The sequence below is a fragment of the Sebastes fasciatus genome, chromosome 21 (genome assembly GCF_043250625.1).
Source record: "Sebastes fasciatus isolate fSebFas1 chromosome 21, fSebFas1.pri, whole genome shotgun sequence".
NCBI classification, from domain to species: Eukaryota; Metazoa; Chordata; class Actinopteri; order Perciformes; family Sebastidae; genus Sebastes; species Sebastes fasciatus.
The window spans coordinates 5345499-5367609 of record NC_133815.1 but is presented as its reverse complement, the minus strand read 5'-3'; the positions used below and the strand labels follow the sequence as shown (position 1 = coordinate 5367609).

The 22111-nt window shown below is 41.3% G+C and overlaps 1 protein-coding gene across 3 annotated transcripts in view; it reads left to right on the top strand.

Annotated features, from left to right (window-relative positions):
- Nucleotides 1–2086: 2086 nt before the first annotated feature.
- The window catches only part of arhgap21a (Rho GTPase activating protein 21a), a 95663-nt gene continuing 75638 nt past the window's right edge, over nucleotides 2087–22111 (top strand). For 2 of the 3 annotated variants that reach the window (XM_074622628.1, XM_074622626.1), the window contains exons 1-2: nucleotides 2087–2500; nucleotides 4046–4304. In XM_074622628.1, the coding sequence (XP_074478729.1) occupies nucleotides 4221–4304 (84 nt within the window). In that variant the 5' untranslated portion in view covers nucleotides 2087–2500; nucleotides 4046–4220. Of the gene's footprint in view, nucleotides 2501–4045; nucleotides 4305–14759; nucleotides 15049–22111 lie in introns of those variants that run through there. The other variant, XM_074622627.1, reaches the window with a different exon arrangement.

Below are 22111 nucleotides of genomic sequence, written 5' to 3'. Positions count from 1 at the left end.
AAATCTCACTTTTTGCAATAAAGTATCTTTAAGTTTTCATAATGAGTTTTATTTCTGATGCACAATCACACTTTATGTCAAATCAATAACATATTCTTTCTGCATTAATAATGTGCTACTGGTTTAATAGTCAAATTGCATTAAATAAATATGAACCTGAAGACTACCATCATATAATGCAGAGTCCCATTTACATCAGTTTAAGTTCTCCATTGTCTGGATGAGGGTGCACCAGCTCTTTAGACAATAGCTCCTCTCTGAAACCAGGGAAACCTCGCCACAGTGTGGGTCAAAAGAGTCCTATTGTCCTATCTTCTATTGTGCTGCTGGAGTAGCCAGCAAACAGAACACTGTCAGCCTTTGTCTTTGTCTGGATCAGCTGTGCAGCCCTCTTTTTTTCATGCTCTGTGGAGTCCCATGTGGCTGCCATGCCCTACATGTCACCAAGATAAAGTTAAGGACACTGCAGTTACAGTTGATAATGGATAGGCAAATATGTTTCACCAGTTGAACGTTAGGGAAATGGAGAGTTCAGCATATGTGATGGGCCTCGGGGCATTTCCTCGTCTCTTACAATGATGTCCCTGTGATTTCATTTGCTCACTTTAAAGGTCTGAAAGGCCTCATGACAGAGTGTGGGAATAAGGTGTTTATCAGCTCATGGCTAGCTGATTATTTAAGTGCATTGTGTGGGTGAAAAGTGTATCTTCATAGATATATGTTCATGTTCAATTAGTGGTTGAAGAAATATTCAGATATTTTAAAGTAAATGTAGAAATATTCTGTCCCACATTCAAAATCTTACTTACTTACTTAAGTAAACAGAGTAAAAAGTACAATATTTCCCTTTCAAATGTAGTGGAGTACAAATACAAAGTAAAGTAAAGTACCACTAGTCTATCTCAAAAGTGTACTTGAGTACATGTACTTAATTTCCGCCACTGTAACATAATTACAGTAGTACATCAACCGGTCCTACTTTTTGCTGCAGTTTGCCAGGAGACATGTAGTTTATTATTTGCGACTATAAAAACGATAACATTTCTTCTTATGGGAAAAAACTACCAAATAAAAAAAAAAAAAAAAGATTTAGAGGGATAATATCACAGCAGTAGCTTCATTGAATACATACAATTATTATTGGAATGAAAGTAAAACAAATACACTACATAAAAACTTTCAATCAGGTGTGTCAGTTCTTTTAATAAAAGTATCAATACCACAATTTAAAAATACTCCATTATAAGTAAAAGTACAGAAGTAGTAGCAGAAAAAGAGGACTATCAAAAGGGAATTTTTATTTATTTATGAATCAATTAATTGACTATCTATCTATCTATCTATCTATCTATCTATCTATCTATCTATCTATCTATCTATGCTTTATATAAAAACTTCCAAACTGTAAAGTAACTAGAAATTATATCAATAAAATATATCATATATATAGTGAAATAAAAAGAACGGTATTTCTCTCTGAGATGCAGTAGAGTTGCATAAAATGGAAAAACTCAAGTAAAGAACAAATACCTCAAAATTGTATTTAAAAGTTTTTTTTATTTTATTTATTTTTTTTATTATTATTTTGTATTTACTACTCTTTTTATGTTTTTGGTCCTTTCCTTTTTTCCTTTTTTTTTTTTTTTGTTTTGTTGTGTTTTTTTCGTATATGTTTCGTTTATGTTTCTATCGGATTGAATTAATTTATTAATTGTAATTACATTCGTATTATATATATGTACAAATGTAATTTTTCAAATGAATTCTGCTTATTTAATGGTGCAGTACTATTGTTATAGGGATGGGTGGGTGGGAGGGGGATTATTTCTGTGATTTATTGGATTTTGTACAGAATACCAATAAAAAGACTTTGAACCCAAAATTGTATTTAAGTAATTAGATACTTTAAGGACAAAAGTTCCTACTTATAGTGATTTCCAGCCAGTGAGAATGGACCAGTTTCCACCAGGGTTCCACTCTTTATTGAACTTGTTATGTAACAACGCCTCTGATTGGCCCGCTTCAAAATTCCAAATTTAATCCGCCCATCTGATTGGACGACGCCCTTCGAGGGGTCCAAACAGAGGTGGGCGGGGCTTCAGCAGTAGTCGGGAGATTCGTTGATCTGTGTTTCAGATTGTCGCGCCGCCAACAGGGGACACCGTTACTTTGTTTGTCTCTCTTAATTTCCACTGTTTTTAGCGTCGAATTGAAGCTCGGGAATGATGGGAAATAAATGGCTTATTTTTCATGACGAAGAAACGGCACACTGAAGGGCGTTTACCGTGTTTTTTCCCAGTGTTTTTCCCCCTTTAACAGGTAGTGAGTGTGGAGCCTCAGACGCTCAGCTCTGACTGAATGTCCCGCTTTGTAATCTCTTGACAGCCCTTTTTAACCCGTCTTTATATCGACCCGAGGCGGTTAACGGACTCCCTACTCTTCCCAGCAACATGGACGTGGATGTGTTTGTTGTCGGAGTAGTTTTCTGAATTTGTAACAGGTAGGTTTTTATCACAATTATAACCAACAGCAGCAACAACCTGTCGTCCATCCGCCTGGTTAGCTGGTCAACAGTAACCACAGCAACAACCTGTCGTCCGTTGGGTTACTAGTCAACAGTAACCACAGCAACAAGGAGGGTTCTTTTCTTGCTTAAAGCAGCTGGGAAATTAAGGAAAAATGGGACCTTTTTGGTGTAAGTGTGTCAATCCTGGCTGTTTTATATTTAGCATATGGCTTAATTCATGGTGGCTGCAACCCCTTTTAATGTGCACCACTTTCCCCCTTAAGAGAGCCATGAATTCAGCTTTTATTTGACTTGCACGTCTCGTTTTTATCCTCCCTGATGTGTGCAAATAATATTACACAAGTGTCACTCGTCAGATATTATTATTATTATTATTATATAATAATAATAATAATTATTATTAATAATAATTATGATAATAGTAATTATTTTATTGTTGTTGTTGTTGTTGTTGTTATTAAGGGTGGGGAGGAAAAAAAAGCTCGAAAATCCACCTGCCATCACCCCACTTTTAACCACCCTCCATTCATTTATTTACTTTATTGGATGTGCACCACTTTCCCCCTCAACAGAGAGCCATGAATTCAGCTTTTATTTGACATGCACAACTCGTTTTTGTCCTCCCTGTGTGCAAATAATATTACACAAGTAATGTCACTCATCAGATATTATATAATTATGGGTGAAAAAAAAAAAAAGCTGGAATATCCACCTGCCATCACCTTTAACCAAATGCACCCTCCATTAATTTAAAGGTCACATATTATGCTCATTTTGAGGTTCATACTTGTATTTGGTGTTTCTACTAGAACATGTTTACATGCTGTAATGCACAAAAAAACTTTTATTTTCCTCATACTGTCTGCCTGAACATGCCAGTATTTACCCTCTGTCTTAAACGCTCCGTTTTAGCACATTTCGATAGAATTGCAACATAATTGTGTTGCTAGTTAACAAGCTTTGGTCCATGTGTACTTCCTGTCAGTAGATGTTATTCACATACACTGAAACCAGGAATAAACTGGGACACATTTAGATTGTTTACGTTTAAAACTGTGTAATGGTCTAAATATTGTATATTTGTGACATCACAAATGGACAGAAATCCTGACAGCTTGTTTCAAATGCAGAATTTCTGAATACTGTGTGTATTTCCCTGTGGATAGAGCGTTTCGATACTTTCACAGTATTTATATAGGACTTAAGCCTGCTTTATAATAAAAAAAACATGAAAATCTCACTTTATATATCTAAAATATTCTTCATTTAGGTGTTAGGTTGTCCTTGGTTGACCTGCCTCATCATAAATTTAGCTTTCATGTGACATTTAATGTCTGTAGTATTTTTCAAAAATGCATCTCATGGTGCTGATATTTAGCTACACTTGCATGCCCAGGCTAAAAATGTGTAAACTATCTTGTTAAATTTGGCACCGTGACCTGCATGGGACAAGTGTGCCAATCTTTCTTGGCTCCTTTTTGAGGCTGTATTTCACTAACTTCTGTTGCTTGTGTTTAGATTTCGGCCCCTGATGGACACGAAGAAGGAGGACGGTGTGGATTAGGATCTTTTTCCTCTTCCTTTTTTTTTTTTTTTCTTCTGTTTTTTTTTTTTTGTTTTTGTCTTGGCTTCATCCTCCTCACCTCAATGTGGTCTCTAAAGGACTTCTTCCTCCTCTGCGGTTTGAAATGAAATGATGGCAGCGGCAGCACGTTGGAGTGATTCACCACAGGACAATGAAGAGAGTAAACACACAGCCATAACTCCGTCTTGCGAGGTAAGACTCTGGATAAGGTTGTGTCTTGAGGCTGGTTTTACTGTGCAATCTGTTTTCGTACAGCTCTGGCATGGTGGCTTTTCATTCTTTAGCTACTGTGGTGCATTCACTGGTATTTCTGACATTTTAAATACTGTGAGTAGACTGTGTGTGTGACCTTTGGCAGTGTGGCAGAAGGGGAATTATGATCCTGAAATGGTGTGCATTTTTGTGTCTATTTTTGACACAATAGCAGCTTTATACTACTTGACTGGGGTGGAAAACATGCAGCTTGAGATATAAATGTCACCTGGATACACGTGAAGCATCCATGAAAACCATCAGACTACTTAGCGACTGTAACTTCATCATCTGCTTCAAAGGTATCCTCACTTTCAGAAAACTCGTGACATGCCGCAGAAGTTGCAGAAGTGTGTCTGCGAGAAACAGAGCGGCTGTGAGCTAAGTGTTGCAGCGCGCAGCACATCACATCTGCCAGCGTCCGGGGGTGACCGAGTTCATTTTCTTTCTCACTCTGACAACTGGTTAAGTGCACAAAGAGAGTTTTATACTTGCAGTGCTAATCTTACTGGCTCTTTTGTGGGTCTGCATGCCAAACTCTCGCTAAATGGCACATTGTGGAGAGCTCATCCTTTTCCTCTTACGCACGGCAGCTTCAATGAATGGTTACATCATCATAATCATCATCACAGTCCAGCTAGGCTTGATGCATGTCATAACAGCATTGCAGCGGTGGCATGTTTTGGATTAATCCATCATCAGAAAATGGCAACAGTGCTCTGTGTGTGTGTGTGTGTGTGTGTGGCTTTAATCCTCTTACTCTGTCAGAACTAGCTGAGGAAGGATGACATAAATCATTGGGAAAAGCAGCAACCTAACAGTGGCGGAGGTTTTGAGACAGTTGATGGAGTAAAGGAGGCGTAGATATTTTTTTGAAAATGTCTTGAGAAGTTTGAGCAGAACATTTGCTGCATTGAGAGTGGTTTGTTATGGCACCGATTTTTCTTCCAATCGATAAGTCTGACAATCTCTAAGAGAGGGGTGTCCAACCTTTTTTCCTCCAAGTGTCCTTGAGCGACTCATAGCACCAAGTAAGTCACCAAGAGCAGACATAAGTCTTACTTTTATGGTCCTTTAACAGCTCAGCCATCGCCTCTATTACAGTTCTGCCCTCGGCAAAAGGCTTTTTGTGTTTCATTAGGATGTTCGCCACTAAATTAAGCCTCTGTTGCTGCGTTGACCTTCTTCTTCAGTTTGGTAAACAGACTGTTTTCTTTTAAGTGTTGTTTTCAGCTCCTGGATCGCAGAGGGCCAGCCGTACAAATGCAAAAGTCTGTCACTGAGTGATGAAGTTACACAATTGGTCAGCCGAGTGTTGGAGTTTCCTCATTGGCCGTTTCTCTTTCAGAAAGAAAAGGCCAGGAACAGTCCTTTATGCAAATGAGCCCGTCCAGTGCGACGCGTCCGGCTCACGAAACTTGGACCGTCTGTCAAACTAGGCGATCTAGCTCTAAAATGAAATGAGATTCAGCAGTGGCATAGCCTATTTCTTCCTTAAAATGTTTACAGAAGTAGATTTTGGCGGATTGTTTAGACGGAATAACAGAAAGTTTACGAGCAGGCCGCCACGTTGTTTCCTGTTTGAAACAAGCAGAGAACCAGGTGCATTCAACGACAGGGTACGTCACCGCTTTAACGACCAGTTGAGTGAAGCAATGCGTCCACTAGTGTCTTCGCCGGACCTGGTGGACATGTACCGCTGGATTTAACATTATAGACATGTCCACTGACTATCTGTGTAACAATTTTGCCACAAATTCACAGAAACACAGTCACAGAAGTACACGGTCCAGACATATACTGACTGAGTCTTGTCTGTTCGTAGACTGCTATCAGCCGGAAAGATTGGATAGAAATTTGTGTTATAAAATGTATGTACATATTCTTTGAACCTTTAGCGAGACACTCAGAAACGGAAACTACTTGTTGGAGACCCCTGCTTTAAGATAAAGAGACAGGAGTGAGTGGTTGAAAAACTTAGTTTCTTCTCTACTTGGCTGCTTCAAGTGTCACTGCGGTGTGGTTTTCCTCACATCCGTTTCTGCAATCTAATAAATATTTCCCGTCACTTCGCATAACTCTCCCTCGCTGACAACCACTGCAGCCTGCAGAACTCCCAGCTGTTGAGCAGAAGCATCAAACATACATCAGTTACTTCTGAACTTCTTAGACTCTGATGCTCTCAAGTTTTGGTCCGCTTTGAATCAGTTGAACCGTCAGATGTAGCCTGAGTTTTAATGAAGATGAGGATGTGCAGAAGGACTTTGCAGGTGCACGGTTGCCCACTGAATCACCAGGATGCCCTGATAAGAGTGAAATTTGATCGCATCGGTTTCTTAGTAACCTGAGCACCTGAACGTTTTAGGCGTACACTCTACACCGCTGCAGAACCTGTGAGTCACCTGTGAGTCAGTACCGGTGTGTTTATCCTGATTGTTTGCAGCCCTGAGGCTTGACACAAGAGCGAAGCAGGTCTTTTTATCTACCTGATGCCTCCCACAACACAAACACAAATCTCACCCAACTTTCAAGCTTCACTGCTTATGAACTGCTTTCCCCCCCTGGGGTCTAATGAGAGTTGAGACCCCAGAGGGGATGAGCCCCCCTCTCCTCCACCCACCCTGATGCATCATCCCGACTCGCTAATGAGGGAGATTGCAAGGGGCGTTTTCTACCCCCCAACACACACATATATATACAGACACCCGCCCCACCCTGCTACCGCCAAAGCGACGGTAGCAACGCTGGGGTAATTTAGTCCCAGCTGCCCCGATCATTAAGGGAAAAACACCCCACGTGGACAACGTCTGCTTCTCTCTCTCTCTTGGCCTCATTCACATTCCCTACCTCACTCGACCTGCTGTCACTCTGAAACCAACAGCGTTGTTATAAAGCAGCTGAGCCTCAGCTCTGTACATCTATACAGAGAAAGACAATTGAGAAAAAAGATTGATAAACAAAGTGACTTTCTTGTTGTTAGAATTAGGGCTGCAACTAATGATTGTTTTTGTTATTTTTTTCATTATTAAAGTTTATAAAATGTCATAAAATAGTGAAAATTTGAGTAAAGTCTGAAGCTGAAACTGGGGCTTTTTTATTGAAAAATGACTTAAAGGAACAGTGTGTAACATTAAGGGGGATCTATTGGCAGGAATGGGAATATAATATTAATAAGTATGTTTTCTTTAGTGTATAAAAACCTGAAAATAAGAATTGTTGTGTTTTCGTTACCTTAGAATGAGCATACATAGGGGAGCGGGTCCTCTTCACGGAGCTGGTCGCCATTTTTCTACAGTAGCCCAGAACGGACAAACCAAACACTGGCTCTAGATAGGGCCATTCGCGTTTTCGGTAGTTCTCCTACACGGGAGAAGTTGCAGTTGGTTGCAGTCTCACCGCTAGATGTCGCCAGATCCTACAAACTGCTTCTTTTAAAGGATTATCAAAATAGCTGCCGTTTAATTTTCTGTCAATCGATTGGTTGACGAACCGTTTCAGGTCTTGTTGGCATAGTGGTTGGCTTTATGGCTGCCATGGTTGTTGACAGTTTTTTTTACACCTGCTCTTTTGTTGAGATGTCTCCACTGCTGTTGTGTTTTCTATTAACATGGGATGTTAGCTCTTGTGACATAATGGAAGCTGAAACGATTGGTCGATCAGGCAATAAAAAAATGGACAGTATGAGAAAAATAATGTTCTAGTAGAAACCCAAAATAAGTATGTACCTGATATGTCTCCTTAAGACATTTTTAAAGTAAAAATGAAAAAAAAAAATCCAATTTCCAGCTTTTTGTTGCTTTTCACAGTTTTATTGAACTGTAAGCTGAATATCTTTGTTATTTTGGACTGTTGGTCGGGTAAAACAAGACATGAGTAGATGTGGTAGACCAAACAATTAATGATTAATCGAACAAAAAATCAGCAGATGAATTGACTCAGAAAATAATCATTAGTTGCAGCTGTAAATGGGAGTATGCATGTACTGTATAGCACTTCACTTTTGCTTCCTGTCTCCCTCCTTCTCTTCCTCACTTAATGTCAATTTTACATTTTTCATTTTCAATTTGGAAAAAACTAGTAATATTAATTTGTGTCGCCTTGGAAAGAAATATCATGGCTAAAGAAAACCAAACACAATGGTGAAACCCTCCCTCTAGCATGTATTGATCTCATCCCTGATTCATGTCGGGGTGGATGAGACCAATGGCGGTGCTGTGAGTGCTGGTGGTGATGCTCCCTGCTTTGCTCTAAATATAGCCCCCTCCCAGCTCCATAAACCCCTGCTCTTTTTTTTTTTTCACTCCCCCGTCCACATGCTTGTCTTTCACCCGTCCTCTATTCCCGTGTGTTTTTAGTGATGCTATATTTAACCCGTGGAAAGATGAATGCCGGAGAAGGGAAAAATGGATTCACTGTACTGGAATCATCATCCGTTTTCTAGTGAATACTGTTAAAAGCAGCTAATATGATGATGTTGGTCTGGACGGTGACATTTTAGGGGTCGGGGAACGCGACAGTGGTCAGTTTGTGTCATTTTGTTTCTGTGGAAACGACTCAATCTCAGTCTCTTTTTAGATTTTTCCACCTACATACCCATCTGGTAACAACTCACATTTCCAGTGTCACATCCCAGAGCCTAATTAAGCTGACTATGATCTCACTTTTTAAAAGTCTGATGGTTCATTTTAGTCATTGCAAGGAACAAAAAAAACGCTAGAGAAGAGATTACAGCGTCTCCAAAAGGAAATGACTTACGCTTTTATCAGCGTTTAGAGACGTGGCAGTTCATCAATCAGAGCAGCGTCGGAACGACTTTGATTTGCATACATTTGAAAAGCAAATGTGTCTCGTGCAGCACATCAGGGTTCTTCTCTATTCAGCAAACACGACAGTGACCTGGACATGACCTGGCTTCTGTCTTAGCACATACACTCACAGAGAGAAAGTGTCTTGGGAATAACCAGGAGGATGCTCTCTGAAGGGTTTCCCCCTCGGTTTGGAAACACCAAATCTGCCTCACAGTTGTTTTGGCATCTCTTATCGGAATCAAACTTCCCAGTTATTGTCGCTAGTTTTTCCTGGAAAAGATAAAAAAGGGAAATCTGTACGCGTGCTGCGTCGGACTCAAGGTCAACACAAATGTGTGTGCGTCTGTGTGTCGGGCGTCCCTCTTATCTCTTTCCTCTTGTGGAGAGGTGACGTTCATGCTCGGCGTGGCTCCTCTGCATGTCATCCTTCAGTCTGCTGAAAGCCCACACAGTCGCCCTGAGGGGTGGAGCAGCACACTAAATTCACGGTTCGGTATGTACCTCGTTTTTTGGGTCATGGTTTGGTATGTTTTCGGTACAGGGACCAGGTACCGTTCCACCCTTAGCCACCCTTATTCTGCTGTCCACAAGCGTTGATGAATGATTGATGGATGGATGTGTAGAGGGAGGAAAGGAGGGAGCGGGAAGAGGGCAGCAAAGCAGACGAAAGTTCAACCATTGGGGGGGAAAAAATGCCTTTTTCTTCTCATCTTTTTTTGTTCTGTCTTTTGCCAATTGGCTCAATGTCACAGCCTCTTCTGCCTGGATGCCCCCGTCCTCCCGTAGGATAAAGGGAGGGCAGAAAGAAGATGGTGCGATGTAGGAGTTTGGAGGGGGAAGGGTTGCAGATGCAGCCAGACAGGCAGAACAGAACCAGTCTAATGCTCAGCGAGGCTGAGACGCTATCCATTACACATGCCCAAGGCATCTCCATCAAAACACTCGCTCCCTATCTTTGGCTCCGAGACATGACATACACCAGTCAGGAGTGTGAAGATCATTTAGTGCATAGCTTATTTCTTAAGGCGGTGTCATATTTTAAACCCTACTGGCTTTATAAGCCACATTATGTAATGTACCGTATATAATAGATATATAGACTGCAGCCATGCAGCATTCACACGGGATACACCATACTTTTCAGATAACAGTGCAAGCAGACAGATTTAAGTTTCCCGCAAGAAAGTTTTTCCTCCTGGAGGCACTTTTTCTTTTTTATTATGTATGTAAAACCCACACATAACCACGTGTGTATGAGCAGTATTTGTTTTTAATCGACCCTTATGTAACAGGGTGTTATCAGGCAACATATCTCAACCCGCGGTATTACTGTGAGCTTTTGAGGTCTTGGCAGGAAACCACATTATTTCCTGTCAGCGTCAGCAGTGGAAATGAACAAGGGCACCCCGATGAAGGAATGATTTCATGAATGGATGGCAGAGAGAAGCCACAGAGTGGCAGAGCTCCAAGTCACTCTCTGGTTGGCTGTGGAGGAGACTGAACTTATAGCAAGTCGTCTATGACAGTAAATAAATTCCCCCTAAAATTGACCACAACTGCTTAATTGTAGACTAGCAGTTATTGCGAGGAAAACCACTGAGTTTATGTCATCGAGGAAAAGGCCAACACGCTGTCAGTTAAAACGGGTGCATTTTGAAAACACAGATTTGCGGTCTTAGAAATATAAATGAGGATTATTTTCAGCCTATATTTTGCGAATTGGAAGATAACCAGTGCTGAAACCAAGAGATAAAACGACAATTTTACTCAACACCTTTCTTTAAATGTGAGGATTTTCCTGCTTTTCTCAATTTTATATCATAGTAAATTTAATATCTTTGAATTTCTGGATTCTTTTCCTGATTTCAAAGGCTGCATTACAGTAAAGTGATGCAATTTTCTGAACTTACCAGACTGTTCTTGCCGCTCTATTGTTTGCCTTTACCCACTTAGTCATTATATCCACATCAAAAATCTAGTTTTGTAAATATTTTGTAAAAGCACCAATGGTCAGCCCTACAATATCGTCTCAATATCAATATCGAGGCATTTGGTAAAACATATTGTGATGTTTGATTTTCTCCATATCGTCAAGCCCTACCTGCAGTCTTAATAAATTGGACTGGACTGCAGGGGATACAGCTGTTGACTAAAATGTGTAATAACGCTCCCTCTTCTTCACTGAATTTAATAACTCGTCTGTCAACCATCTCAATAAGCTTCAGGACCCCACATGACTGTCATAATTATATTTCTCTGCCTGACGCCCTCATCTATTTTCTGTCACTGAAATGACTTCAGCATCCTTAAACATGCATACACTCCCTGTTGTTCTGAATACTGTCGGAGGGTGTGTGGCACTGTGTGTGTGTCCAGAGATCCATAACTCAGAATTGATTGGATTATATTGGTTTCAGCATGGGGGTAGGGCACATGGGGGGGGGGGAGTTTGCATACACATGTTGCTACATGATGTCACAGTGGTTTGCTGCGTAGATGTTATTCACTGACAGTTGTGTCTTATTAAAGGGATAGCTTGGGTGTTTTGAAGTGGGGTTGTATGAGGTACTTATCCATAGTCGGTGTATTACCAACAGTAGATGACGGTCGACACGACCCCCAGTTTGGAGTACTGCTATGGACGGGGCAGGCAGCAAAACGTATTTTAGCGGCAAGGTTAAGTGGTGAAAATAGTCTAAATGTAGCATACAATTAAACTGATATTGTTTTTTTTTTAGGTGAGCCTTGCTTTTAGGTGTCTTAAATACGTTTTGCTGCTGCCACCATCCACAGCAGTACATTGATTTGCTCCCGTTCTGGTACTCCTGTCTGCTTCTCCAAGCTGGGGGCATGCCAATCGTCATCTACTGTAGGTAATACACTGACTATGGATAAGAACCTCACACAACCCCACTTCAAAACACCCAAACTATCCCTTTAAAGGGTAGTTTATTATATTGGAGCATTGCCCTGCATTTAGGCGATTTGTGAGAATCGCCTGGCCTAGATATTTTGTGAACAGTGCGTCACTGTTGCAGATCTTGGGAAAAGATTTGCTTTTCTTTAATCCCTTTGACTTCTTAAGCATTTGTAATGTTTTCTTTTAAGCAGAAGATGGCAAAAGCGACTTTGATGTGTTTCATTTTGCATGAGATATCTGGCAATCTGGAGACAGCTGGGTGGTTTGAATGAATTTGTCTTGGTCATGTCTTGCATATTTTTCCCTCTATGTGATGACTCTAAAAACAAGGTTTTTGGTTTGTCCTGCTGGGGTTGTGCTTATATTTTATCTTCAGTATGAGATTAAGCACCTTTTCCAGTGAATCATTCCCACCGGGGGTCTGGCCTCCCAAGTTAAGGAAAGCAAAGAGGCTGTGTGTTGATAATGGGGAACACTGGAAGAGTAATGGGGGGCAAGCAGCGTATCACTTCCCCAACTGGTGTGTTGATGGTGTGTTGTGGGGCCCAGGGTTGCCATGTCTGGTCACTGAGTGTGGCCTGTGGGACTTGGCTGACCTTTGTGACTAGACTGTGTGTGTAGCCTCCTGACCTAACACACTGTCTTGTGTCTGTATTATCACTAATGCTGTCAATTGATTAAAATATTTTTTTCAAATTTTGTTTCTGTTCAAAATGTATCTTAAAGGGAGATTTGTCAAGTATGTAATACTTTTATCAACATGGGAGTGGGCAGATATGCTTTCCTTATTCAAATGTATGTATATATCTATTACAGGTACTGCATTTAACATAAAAAATATGCTCAAATCATAACATGGCAAACTCAAGCCCAACAGGCTTGACTATGACTTGCCCCAAACTGTATGCGATTATCATAAAGTGGGCATGCCTTTAAAGGCGAGACTCGTGGGTACCCATAGAACCCATTTTCATTCACATATCTTGAGGTCAGAGGTCAAGGGACCCCTTTGAAAATGACCATGACAGTTTTTCCTCGTCAAAATTTAGTGTAAGTTTGGAGCGTTATTTAATCTCTTTCGTGACAAGCTAGTAAGACATGGTTGGTACCAATGGATTCCTTAGGTTTGTAGTTTTATATGATACCAGTATCTTGGCTCTAGCTTTAAAAAAAGCCCACTAAAACCTAAAAATTGCCAGTTTCGTTAAATAAATTAGTGGCGTTAAAATGAATTTGCGTTAACTTTGACAGCCCTAGTTATCACTCAAGTTATTTATTTGTGATACATCTATCTCTGATATACAGTTTTTACACAAGATTTGGTCTACAAAAAGACTTCACATTACAATACCACTTCTGCTGAATGAAAGCTTGCAACTACACGTTGCTGCACCTGTGCAATTACCAAAGTTGCCACAGTGGAGTGTTGGTTTTAGATGAACTCATCCACAGTGGATATAGAGCTTTTGTGGTCGGTTGACGACGTCCCGGGGATCCCTGTAATTGAAAGAAAGAGAAAAAGGTCTAGGGCTGGAGTGACACTTAGTTCTAAGGGGTTATTAAAAATGTATGAATATCTTAAACCCCACCTCAGGCTAATCCTTGCTCCTAAGTGCTTGTGGCGTTTCTCATTTGAAGTGAGCTCAGAGCGTCTCACTGATGAAGCCACCCTAATGTCACAATCACAACCATCTGGACGTCACACAGCATCAAAGGGGTGGAAGGAGCATAAACAACCCCAGACAACTATTTACTGGCATCCAGTAGTTCCCTAATCGTCTCTTCGTGCATTTCCGGCATATTTTCCTACCTCAAAAGCGTGATTTCTTTGACATCCCACGGCGACAGGAAGTCTTTAAGTTGACGTTCATTTACTCAAAGAGTTGTGCTTGCTTTGCAGCGGTGGGGGCTGCGGCACTCTTGCATTTTGTCCAGGAGTCTTCCCCCTGCAAAGAAGATTTTTTTTGCAGAGTAATGAAATAAATAACTCAGGTGGGATGGAGTCCCGCATTGCCGGCAAAGTGCGGACAGTCAGGTTTGGAGTTGGAGGCAGAGAGCTCTCCTCTGTATGTTTCTACAGGATCACACAGACAACTTAAACCCTCTTGAGGTGATAAAAGCTTTAGGTGTATTTTCACTTTAACGAAAGACGGCGGTGGAAGGTGCACCTTGAGTCGATGACAGAGACATTTGCGTTTCCTTTGCTGTGTCCAGAGAGAGACGAGGGGAATCATTCTGTCCCTGGTGATGTCCTGCATTGCGGCCTGATGCTTGATGATTTAGAATGAGCTGCTTGCCGCTGTGATTCTCAGGCTGCCTCCGCCTGGTACGACTGCGACGGAGACGAGCACAGGGAGGCACAGACACCGTCACGGGAAGAGAGACGGAGGCAGATGACAAGAAAAAGTGCAGTCTGCTCCGTCGTCTTTTAAGCTTCTCCTCCACCGGTCAGCCTGCTGCGTTTCCATGGTGATGCATCTCCTGCACCACGATACCCAGGTGGACTTCTTTGCTCCGGACTGCTGATAACTCTTTCCTGCTGCATCCCTCTCTCAGGAAGGCTGTTTTTTTTATATTTACATCTGAGATAATCCCCAGAGTTTTTGAGCAGCATGAATCATTAAAGTACTGCTAATGAAGTGCGGCTGGGGCGACGGCTACGGCGGATAGGATGCCTGCTGGGTTCGCAGATGGGTGCGGGGATGCACCCTTTGCCTTCTGCCGATGATTCCCTCCTTCCTCTCCGTCAAGGTGGCATCAGGGAGCGTCGCTGTCAGCAGGGCGCCGCTGCGAACAGCAGGGTTTGATACACACAGCTGAGGGGCAGGTGTCTGCAGGGCAGCTTGGATTTCCTCAGTGAAACGTAAAAAAAATGTCTCATCGTAAAGTTCTCGACTGTATGATCAACAACAACTGGAGTCTGATCTGCGATCTGTACTGCGCCTGGAATAATCAGGTCAGTTTTCTCTTCATGTTGTTCTTATTATTTAAGACTGATTGGGCAAGTGGGGAATTAGTTTTTCATTTTTAACATCATTTTGGGGAATTTAGAGCTGGACAGGAAACATGGGGAAAGGGATAAAGGGGGTGACATGCAACAAAAGTCCCAGGGACGTTGCGATTACTGTATATAGCAGGAGAGTATATAGGAGCGATTTAATCTCTCGGGTGATAAGGCAGCACGGACTCATGTCATTAAAGCAGGCAGCACAATTCCTCTGTCACACACCCAGAGGCTTCTCCATGCATGTTTTTTCGAACAAAAGTGTGTCATGATGAGTCCATGAGTGCTGTTTTTAAGCCTTGTGTGGACAGCACAAGCATGACTTTATCTGCAGTCCGCATTTCCTCCTCATCCCTCTGTGTGTGTGAGTGTAGACGTACCTCAAAGTCACGTTTCTCTCCCCTAAATAGTGGCGTTTTGAGCCTGCTATCTCCGGCCCTTTCGGCCCTAGCCCCGCATGGGTTGCGCGCCGACATTAGCAACGGAGACGAGGGCTTTGGTTTGGCTCGCCACCATGACACGTCTCGGGAAGGACTCAGCCAGACATTTCTCCATTCTCGGCTGAGATGGACGTCAAAGCGCTGTGAAGGCCCTGACACGCCAAGCCGACGGTCGGACAGTTAGGGGCCGTCGGTGAGCGTCCGTCGGCTCTAGTCTGCTGGTGTACGAGATTTTTCGGCCGATTCAGCTCAATGAATTTGCGGCGGCGCCTGTTGGTGAGAGAAATCATTGGTAAGCGAATCAGTGCACGAGAAGATAAACGGACGTGAGGAAAGAAAACGAACGAGTAAAGAAAAGCACAGAAGGCTCTTCTCATTTTTCATCTTCATCTCATCTGATCATTCCAATACACGGATATTTTCAGAGCGACATGGCCATCTGGAATGAAGCTAAGTGGTGAGTGAGAGTGTTGTGGAAATGTACGTATCATAACAACGGCTTGTATTTCCGCCGCCCTCGGTCTTCTGGTTTCCCTTTTTGAATGACGAATACAGACAACCGCCACCTGCTGGCGTGGAGAGTTATTTCCTCTCACGCAGGCGCAGAACGTACGTGGTAGTTGGCCGTCGGCTGTAGTCTTTGCGATGTGTTCGAGTGCATCGTTTCGACCAAGATAAAGGTGAAGTGAGGCGACTCAACTTGCGTCCTTCGTCGCTTTGTCGCCGCTAGTTCTTTGATGTCAGGTTGGTGTGTCTGGGCCTTAACACGTGGCTTTAGGTTTAATTAAAGGCATTCATATTTAAGGATTCTGTTATTCTACAGTATAGTAGTTTGTATTTTTAATGAATAAGAAACATTTTCCTTTTTGGTGCATTTTATGCATGTTTGTAATCCAGCAGCAGGACAGCCTCTCCGAACACCAGACCCCTTACAGAGGCAGTCATAATGTATTCTACTGTATTCATGCAAGAGTTGTTCTTGCTACAGCTGGATGTATTTCTCCCTGTAGATTTTGGTCACCCTTCCTCACCCGTGTTATGCCTTCCTCTCTGTCCCATATTACTCCCTGGAGTTCTCCAGGACAGGCATCCCTGACATCTCGTGTATTAATAGCCTGAATTCATTCAGTAGTGCAGCGTGGAACTGGAGACTCTGGAGCGCTTGGCATGCTGACCTCTGAGTGTCCCGGCTCGTTGCAGATAGAGCACCTCGTGCAGCCTCAGGTGGCTACAGACTAAACTTGGTTTTAAAAAATGACTCTTACCAAGTGATTCTTGGACTTAAATCTCACTTTTTTCTTTTTTTATTGAATTGCTTCATTTAGACATTTGACACTCTTGAAATTAAAATATCTAGCAATTATTCCTCCCATTGGCCGTTTTGGAAACTGCACATTTTGGATTTAGTCTCAGATGAAAGGCTGGCTGGTAAAATCCAGTGGAAGATGTTCACTTCTAACGGGATGGGATGTTAAGTGCAAGGGTGATGTTTTGAGAATGACATATCCGCCTGTGAATGTGATCATATGAATGTGGACGTTCTCTCTATCATACAGCGCTCTTTGTTGTGCTATCTTCTATGTATCCTTTTGTCTCTATATGCACAGAAGTCAACTTGGCACCCTTACTAACACTTCATATCTCATATACATGCCTTTTCGCTGGAAACTCACACAGACGGCTCATTGTTTCATGCATTTTTTCCCCCGTCTCCCCTTTTTTCATTTTGCCATGGAATGCCTGATGTGAGGAGTAAAGAAGTCTTGCCGTGTCAAGCATTGCAGAGCAGAGCTGCCCTCTGGTATGCCCCGTCGCCTAATTTAATTTTAGCAGTGCTGAAAATTGTTTGCGTCCCAAGTCGAACTGATAGGCCTCTGTTTCCAGAGAGCCTCTGCTGTCCGAGGCGCTGAAAACGGCCTTTGTGCGCCAGTAGCACAGCACAGAGGCCTCATGAAATATTTACAGGCTAACACCTGGTGTGAGACGGAGAGAGAGGAGCCAGCGAATCAACAACACCGCCACCAATAACTGCCTCCGCTCTATTAATATGTTGGCCTGCCAGAAATATTTGGTTTGTTATCATTTGATCTTTAGCAATCTCATGAACAATAACAATCATTTAGGTCTCAGTGAAGCCAAGAATTAAAAACAGTCATAAAACTATTTAGAGCTGAAACGATCACTCAGTAAATGGGTTTGTTTATCAACAGTAAAATAATCTATTATTTCGTTGTACACATCATTGTAAATAGAATATCAGAGTTTTGGTCAAACAAAACGAGACATTTGAAGACATCATCTTGGCCTTTTGGAAGTTGTGGCGGAACATTTTGTTGATATGTCAGACTAGGGATGTCACGTGTACCAATACTTTGGTACCAAGTTGGTTTACTTGTTTTTCTACAGTATCACAGGTACCGCAGGTACCGGGGACCAGGGCTCGAGACTAATGGCGTACTGTCGTTCTGGGGACAATAGAAGATTTGCCTGATAATGCTACATTGTGAACAAAAAATCTGTGTTGATATCTACTGGAAGAGAGCTAGTTAACGTTAGCTGTTAGCTGTTAGCAGCCGTGGGGCAGCAAAGTCCTGCTCGGCTAAATAACGGAGGTAACAGCTAACCCTAAGAGGTTGCATTGAGTTACTTTATGCTGCGTTCAAGCTCTATTTAGTCAACATTTTTATTGGGCGAAGGTAAATTATATTATGCTATCATGATGTGTTCAAATGTAATCTTTTAAAATGTAGTTTTTGGTGAGAAACTTCAATAATAAATTTACAAAAAACAGTATGCAAACAGTAATAAAGGAGTCTATCTTGAAGTACATGGGATTTATTGTTTTGTTTTTGTTTTTTTACTGTGGTATTGAATGGGTATGTAGAATCGTGGAATTTCACTGGTATTGGTATCGACTACTAAATTTCTGTTATCGTGACATCCCTACGTCAGACTGATCGATAATGAAAGTAATCGTACTGGTGTAAATAAAATCTCCTCCATATTTTATACTCATTCATCCGCGGTTGCCGATGCCATCAAAAGAAACTGCCTCTAGTTGATGCACCATTAAATTACACTGTAAGATGTTGCTTCCCTGCATTATTTCCTGTCCCAACATCAATTTTAGCAGAAAATATGATAGATATAGATATAAGACAATGTTTCATCAGACTTAAATGGTAGCATAGTCAAGCAAAATATTTTTTAAAGTGCCCCTTATGGAGGAAGTTCTTCTTAAACAATCATAAATAGCATTAATCCAGCCCAGGTTGTTGTGTCTGAGTGTCCCCACTTTGTTCTGAGGAGTGGCTTTAACATGGCACTGGGGGGTTAAACAGGAGAGTCTGTGTGTCAGAGGGTGCACTGTCGCGACCCTACCCTGTCAAAAACCTCAAAGAGCAACCAGGATTAATAATTCATAGATGAGGAAACCAATTATACAGGGCTTTGCTCGCATCTGGGTGGGGGGACCCCGGGGACCCTAATTGGCCCACCTGCTCTCTGTCTCTGAAGGGCTGGGTTGAGGTGGCTGGCTGGAATGGATGTGAGGTTGATGCGTATGTCCTCTCTTTGTTTGGATGCCCCTGTCTCTGAGCCTTTAATGTGGGGGGATGGCTTCCTCAGTGGTGCTTTGGTAGCCACCTCGACTGACATCCCTGTAGTGATGGACCACACCCAACACAGCAGAACGGGCTTCCCATGTGGCCTTCAATGCTGTTTGGACTAAGAGACAATTAGAAGGCAATCAAGAAACCCTCAAAATGTAAATGATATGATAGTAGGGCTATATGTTATGATTATTTTTATTATAATAATTTAAAATCTTTTGGTGTTGAACTATAAATCAAACAAAACAAGACGTTTGTTTGACGCCACCTTGGACTCTGGAAGTGTTGATGGCAATTTTTTCACTATTTTCTGACAATCCATAGACGAACCCACACATTAGTTTTTCTATTAATCTATTCATTAATAATTGCAAACAATGGTTAGTTGCAGCCCTAATTGTTTCATTTATAAAATGCCAGAAAATAGTGAGAAAATTGACCCAACAGCCTCAAAACCCAAAGACATTCAGTTGACAGTGATATCAATTTTCTGTCCATCATCTACTAATAAATTAATACAGAATATGTCAGTTATGTAATTCAAGAAGATTTTGCATGATTAAGAATTCTGAAAGGGGGTTCGTTGGAAACAAAACTAGAGCTAAAACAATTAGTTGATAAATTAAAAGAGAAAATGAATCTGCAACAATTTTGACAAGCGATTTATCATGAAAGTACATTTTTTTTCTGCTAAAATGTAGGACTGCAACCATTACGATTATTCTCATTGTCAATAATCAATTTCTCAATTAATAGATTAGTTGTTTGGTCTATAAAAAGTCAGAAAATTGTGAAAAATGTCGATCAGTGTTTCCCAACGCCCAAGACGTCCTCAAATGTCTTGTTTTGTCCACAACTCAAAGATATTCAGTTTACTCTCACAGAGTAGAAAAGAAACCAGAAAATATTCACATTCAAGAAGCTGGAATCAGAGAATTAAGACTTTTTATTTTAAAAAAAATTACTCAAACCGATTAATGGATTATCAAAATAGTTGGCGATTAATTTAATAGTTGACAACTAATCGATTAATCGTTGCAGCTCTACAAAAATGCCAAAATATTTGCTGGTTCTGGCTTCTCAAATGTGAATATTTGTTGTTTTTCTTAGTCTTCTATGATAGTGAATGGATTATCTTTGGGTTTTGGACAAAACGCAAAATAATGAAAATTATTGTCGATACTTTCTGAACTTGTATAGACTGAATATTGGTTGATTATTTGAGAAAATAACTGCAAAATAATCAATAATTCAAATGATTGTTGCAGCCCTAATAAACTAAACTAGTATAGTAAACTAACATGCACAAGAGTAGAAAGCCACCTTCGGGCTCTTTGTGCTCTTGTAGCGAGCTCTTCTTTGCACTGATTTGGGCCTCTGATGTGCATCAGCCCACTTTTCTCTGGTCTCTGTCTGTCTGTCCCTTTCTCTCCTCTCTCCTTCCATCTCCATTTCTCCTTTGTGGAGAGGAATTCCAGGCTGTTGGCCCGCACAATTGGCCGACCATTAGCATATGAAAGCTGCCGAGGGGCAGCGAGTGAGGCGGGAAAAAGGGAGAGAAGGGGGAGTCATAAAACTTCCAAATCAGTCCCAAGCAGACAACTTTTAATCAGCCTCATGGTAGCACATGTGGCACATATTTCCCTCAGGGAAGTCCTTTTTTCTCTCTAATACAAAAAGAACAAAGTTAGTCTGCTCTTTCTGTTTCATCTCTGTGGTTTTATTCATGGATATTGTTCTGCGTTGAACCGTTCCGCCTGACAGTTAGCAGCATGTCAACAGTAACTGACAAGCTTATCATTTCAGCCTCTGGCAACGAGACTCCAAGTCTTCAACCCAAGATGTGATATTGCCTGCTCCTTATACACTTCTCTCAGGCATAAAATCAATCAATCTGAAGGATTCGCTTCGCCCCCCTTGAGATCTTAATGTGGTCCCAGATGAGGCCACATGGCGTTGTGCGGTGGATAAATCTGAGAATGCTGTGTATATTTGAAAATGACAAGTGTTTGTTGGCACATTTCTTTCATCATTTGGTTAGAAGTGTGACTGACCTGGTTATTCTGCTGAGTCTCAGCAGTTTAAAACCTCTGCTCTGTCCTCCTGTTCTGCATGGTCAGTGTTGTATTCCACTGTGGAAGAGCACACACTTTAGAAGTACTGATTCTGATACATATTTTGTGTTTTGATAGAGATTTGATCTGGAGACGTAATCAGATCACTACTTTATTCTCTCAAAATCACCTGACAACATAAACATAAATAGTTTAATACAGTGCAGCACGGGAGGCCTCTTGACATTACGGTTAGGCTGTTCATGTCTGTGAAAACAAACATCATTATTATGGAAAAGCTTTGTTTTCCCTATCCACACTGCAGTGCCTTCTCAGATTTATATATTGTGGAGAGCTTTTAAGACATTGTTTTCAAGTGTGAAGCCTCCCTCTAGAGGAAAAGATGCATTTTGAAATGAATGAAGCTTTTACTGCTGAAAACATGTGTGTTGTGCACCGAGGCATTAAACTATGATGTAATACCTCCCACTGAGACGGGTTAATGTTTACACACAGAGGGCAGTTTTAAGATACCTGAACCAGTATACCTGAACCCTCCGTCTTGCACCTCTCAGCATTTTGTTACAAGCAGCAATCGGCTGTTATTGGAGGCATAAGTTTTGATTTAGTTCATCTGTACTTTAGAATGATTTCAAGTAGGGCTGGGCAATAATTCAATATGATAATTCATTGTTTTTCAATGGAATCGTATCATGATGAAATCCTATATTGAGATATTGTGATAGACAATTACGTTGTCTAAATTTCTAATAAGCACATACTAACAGAAAATCTGAATTGATAAGAATTCATCTTATACCCTTAGTGTAGTTAAATCAAACTATTGCCTTAATCTGATTATTTGTGCACATGCATGTAAACATAGTCAGTGTATAGCTGGACATATTTA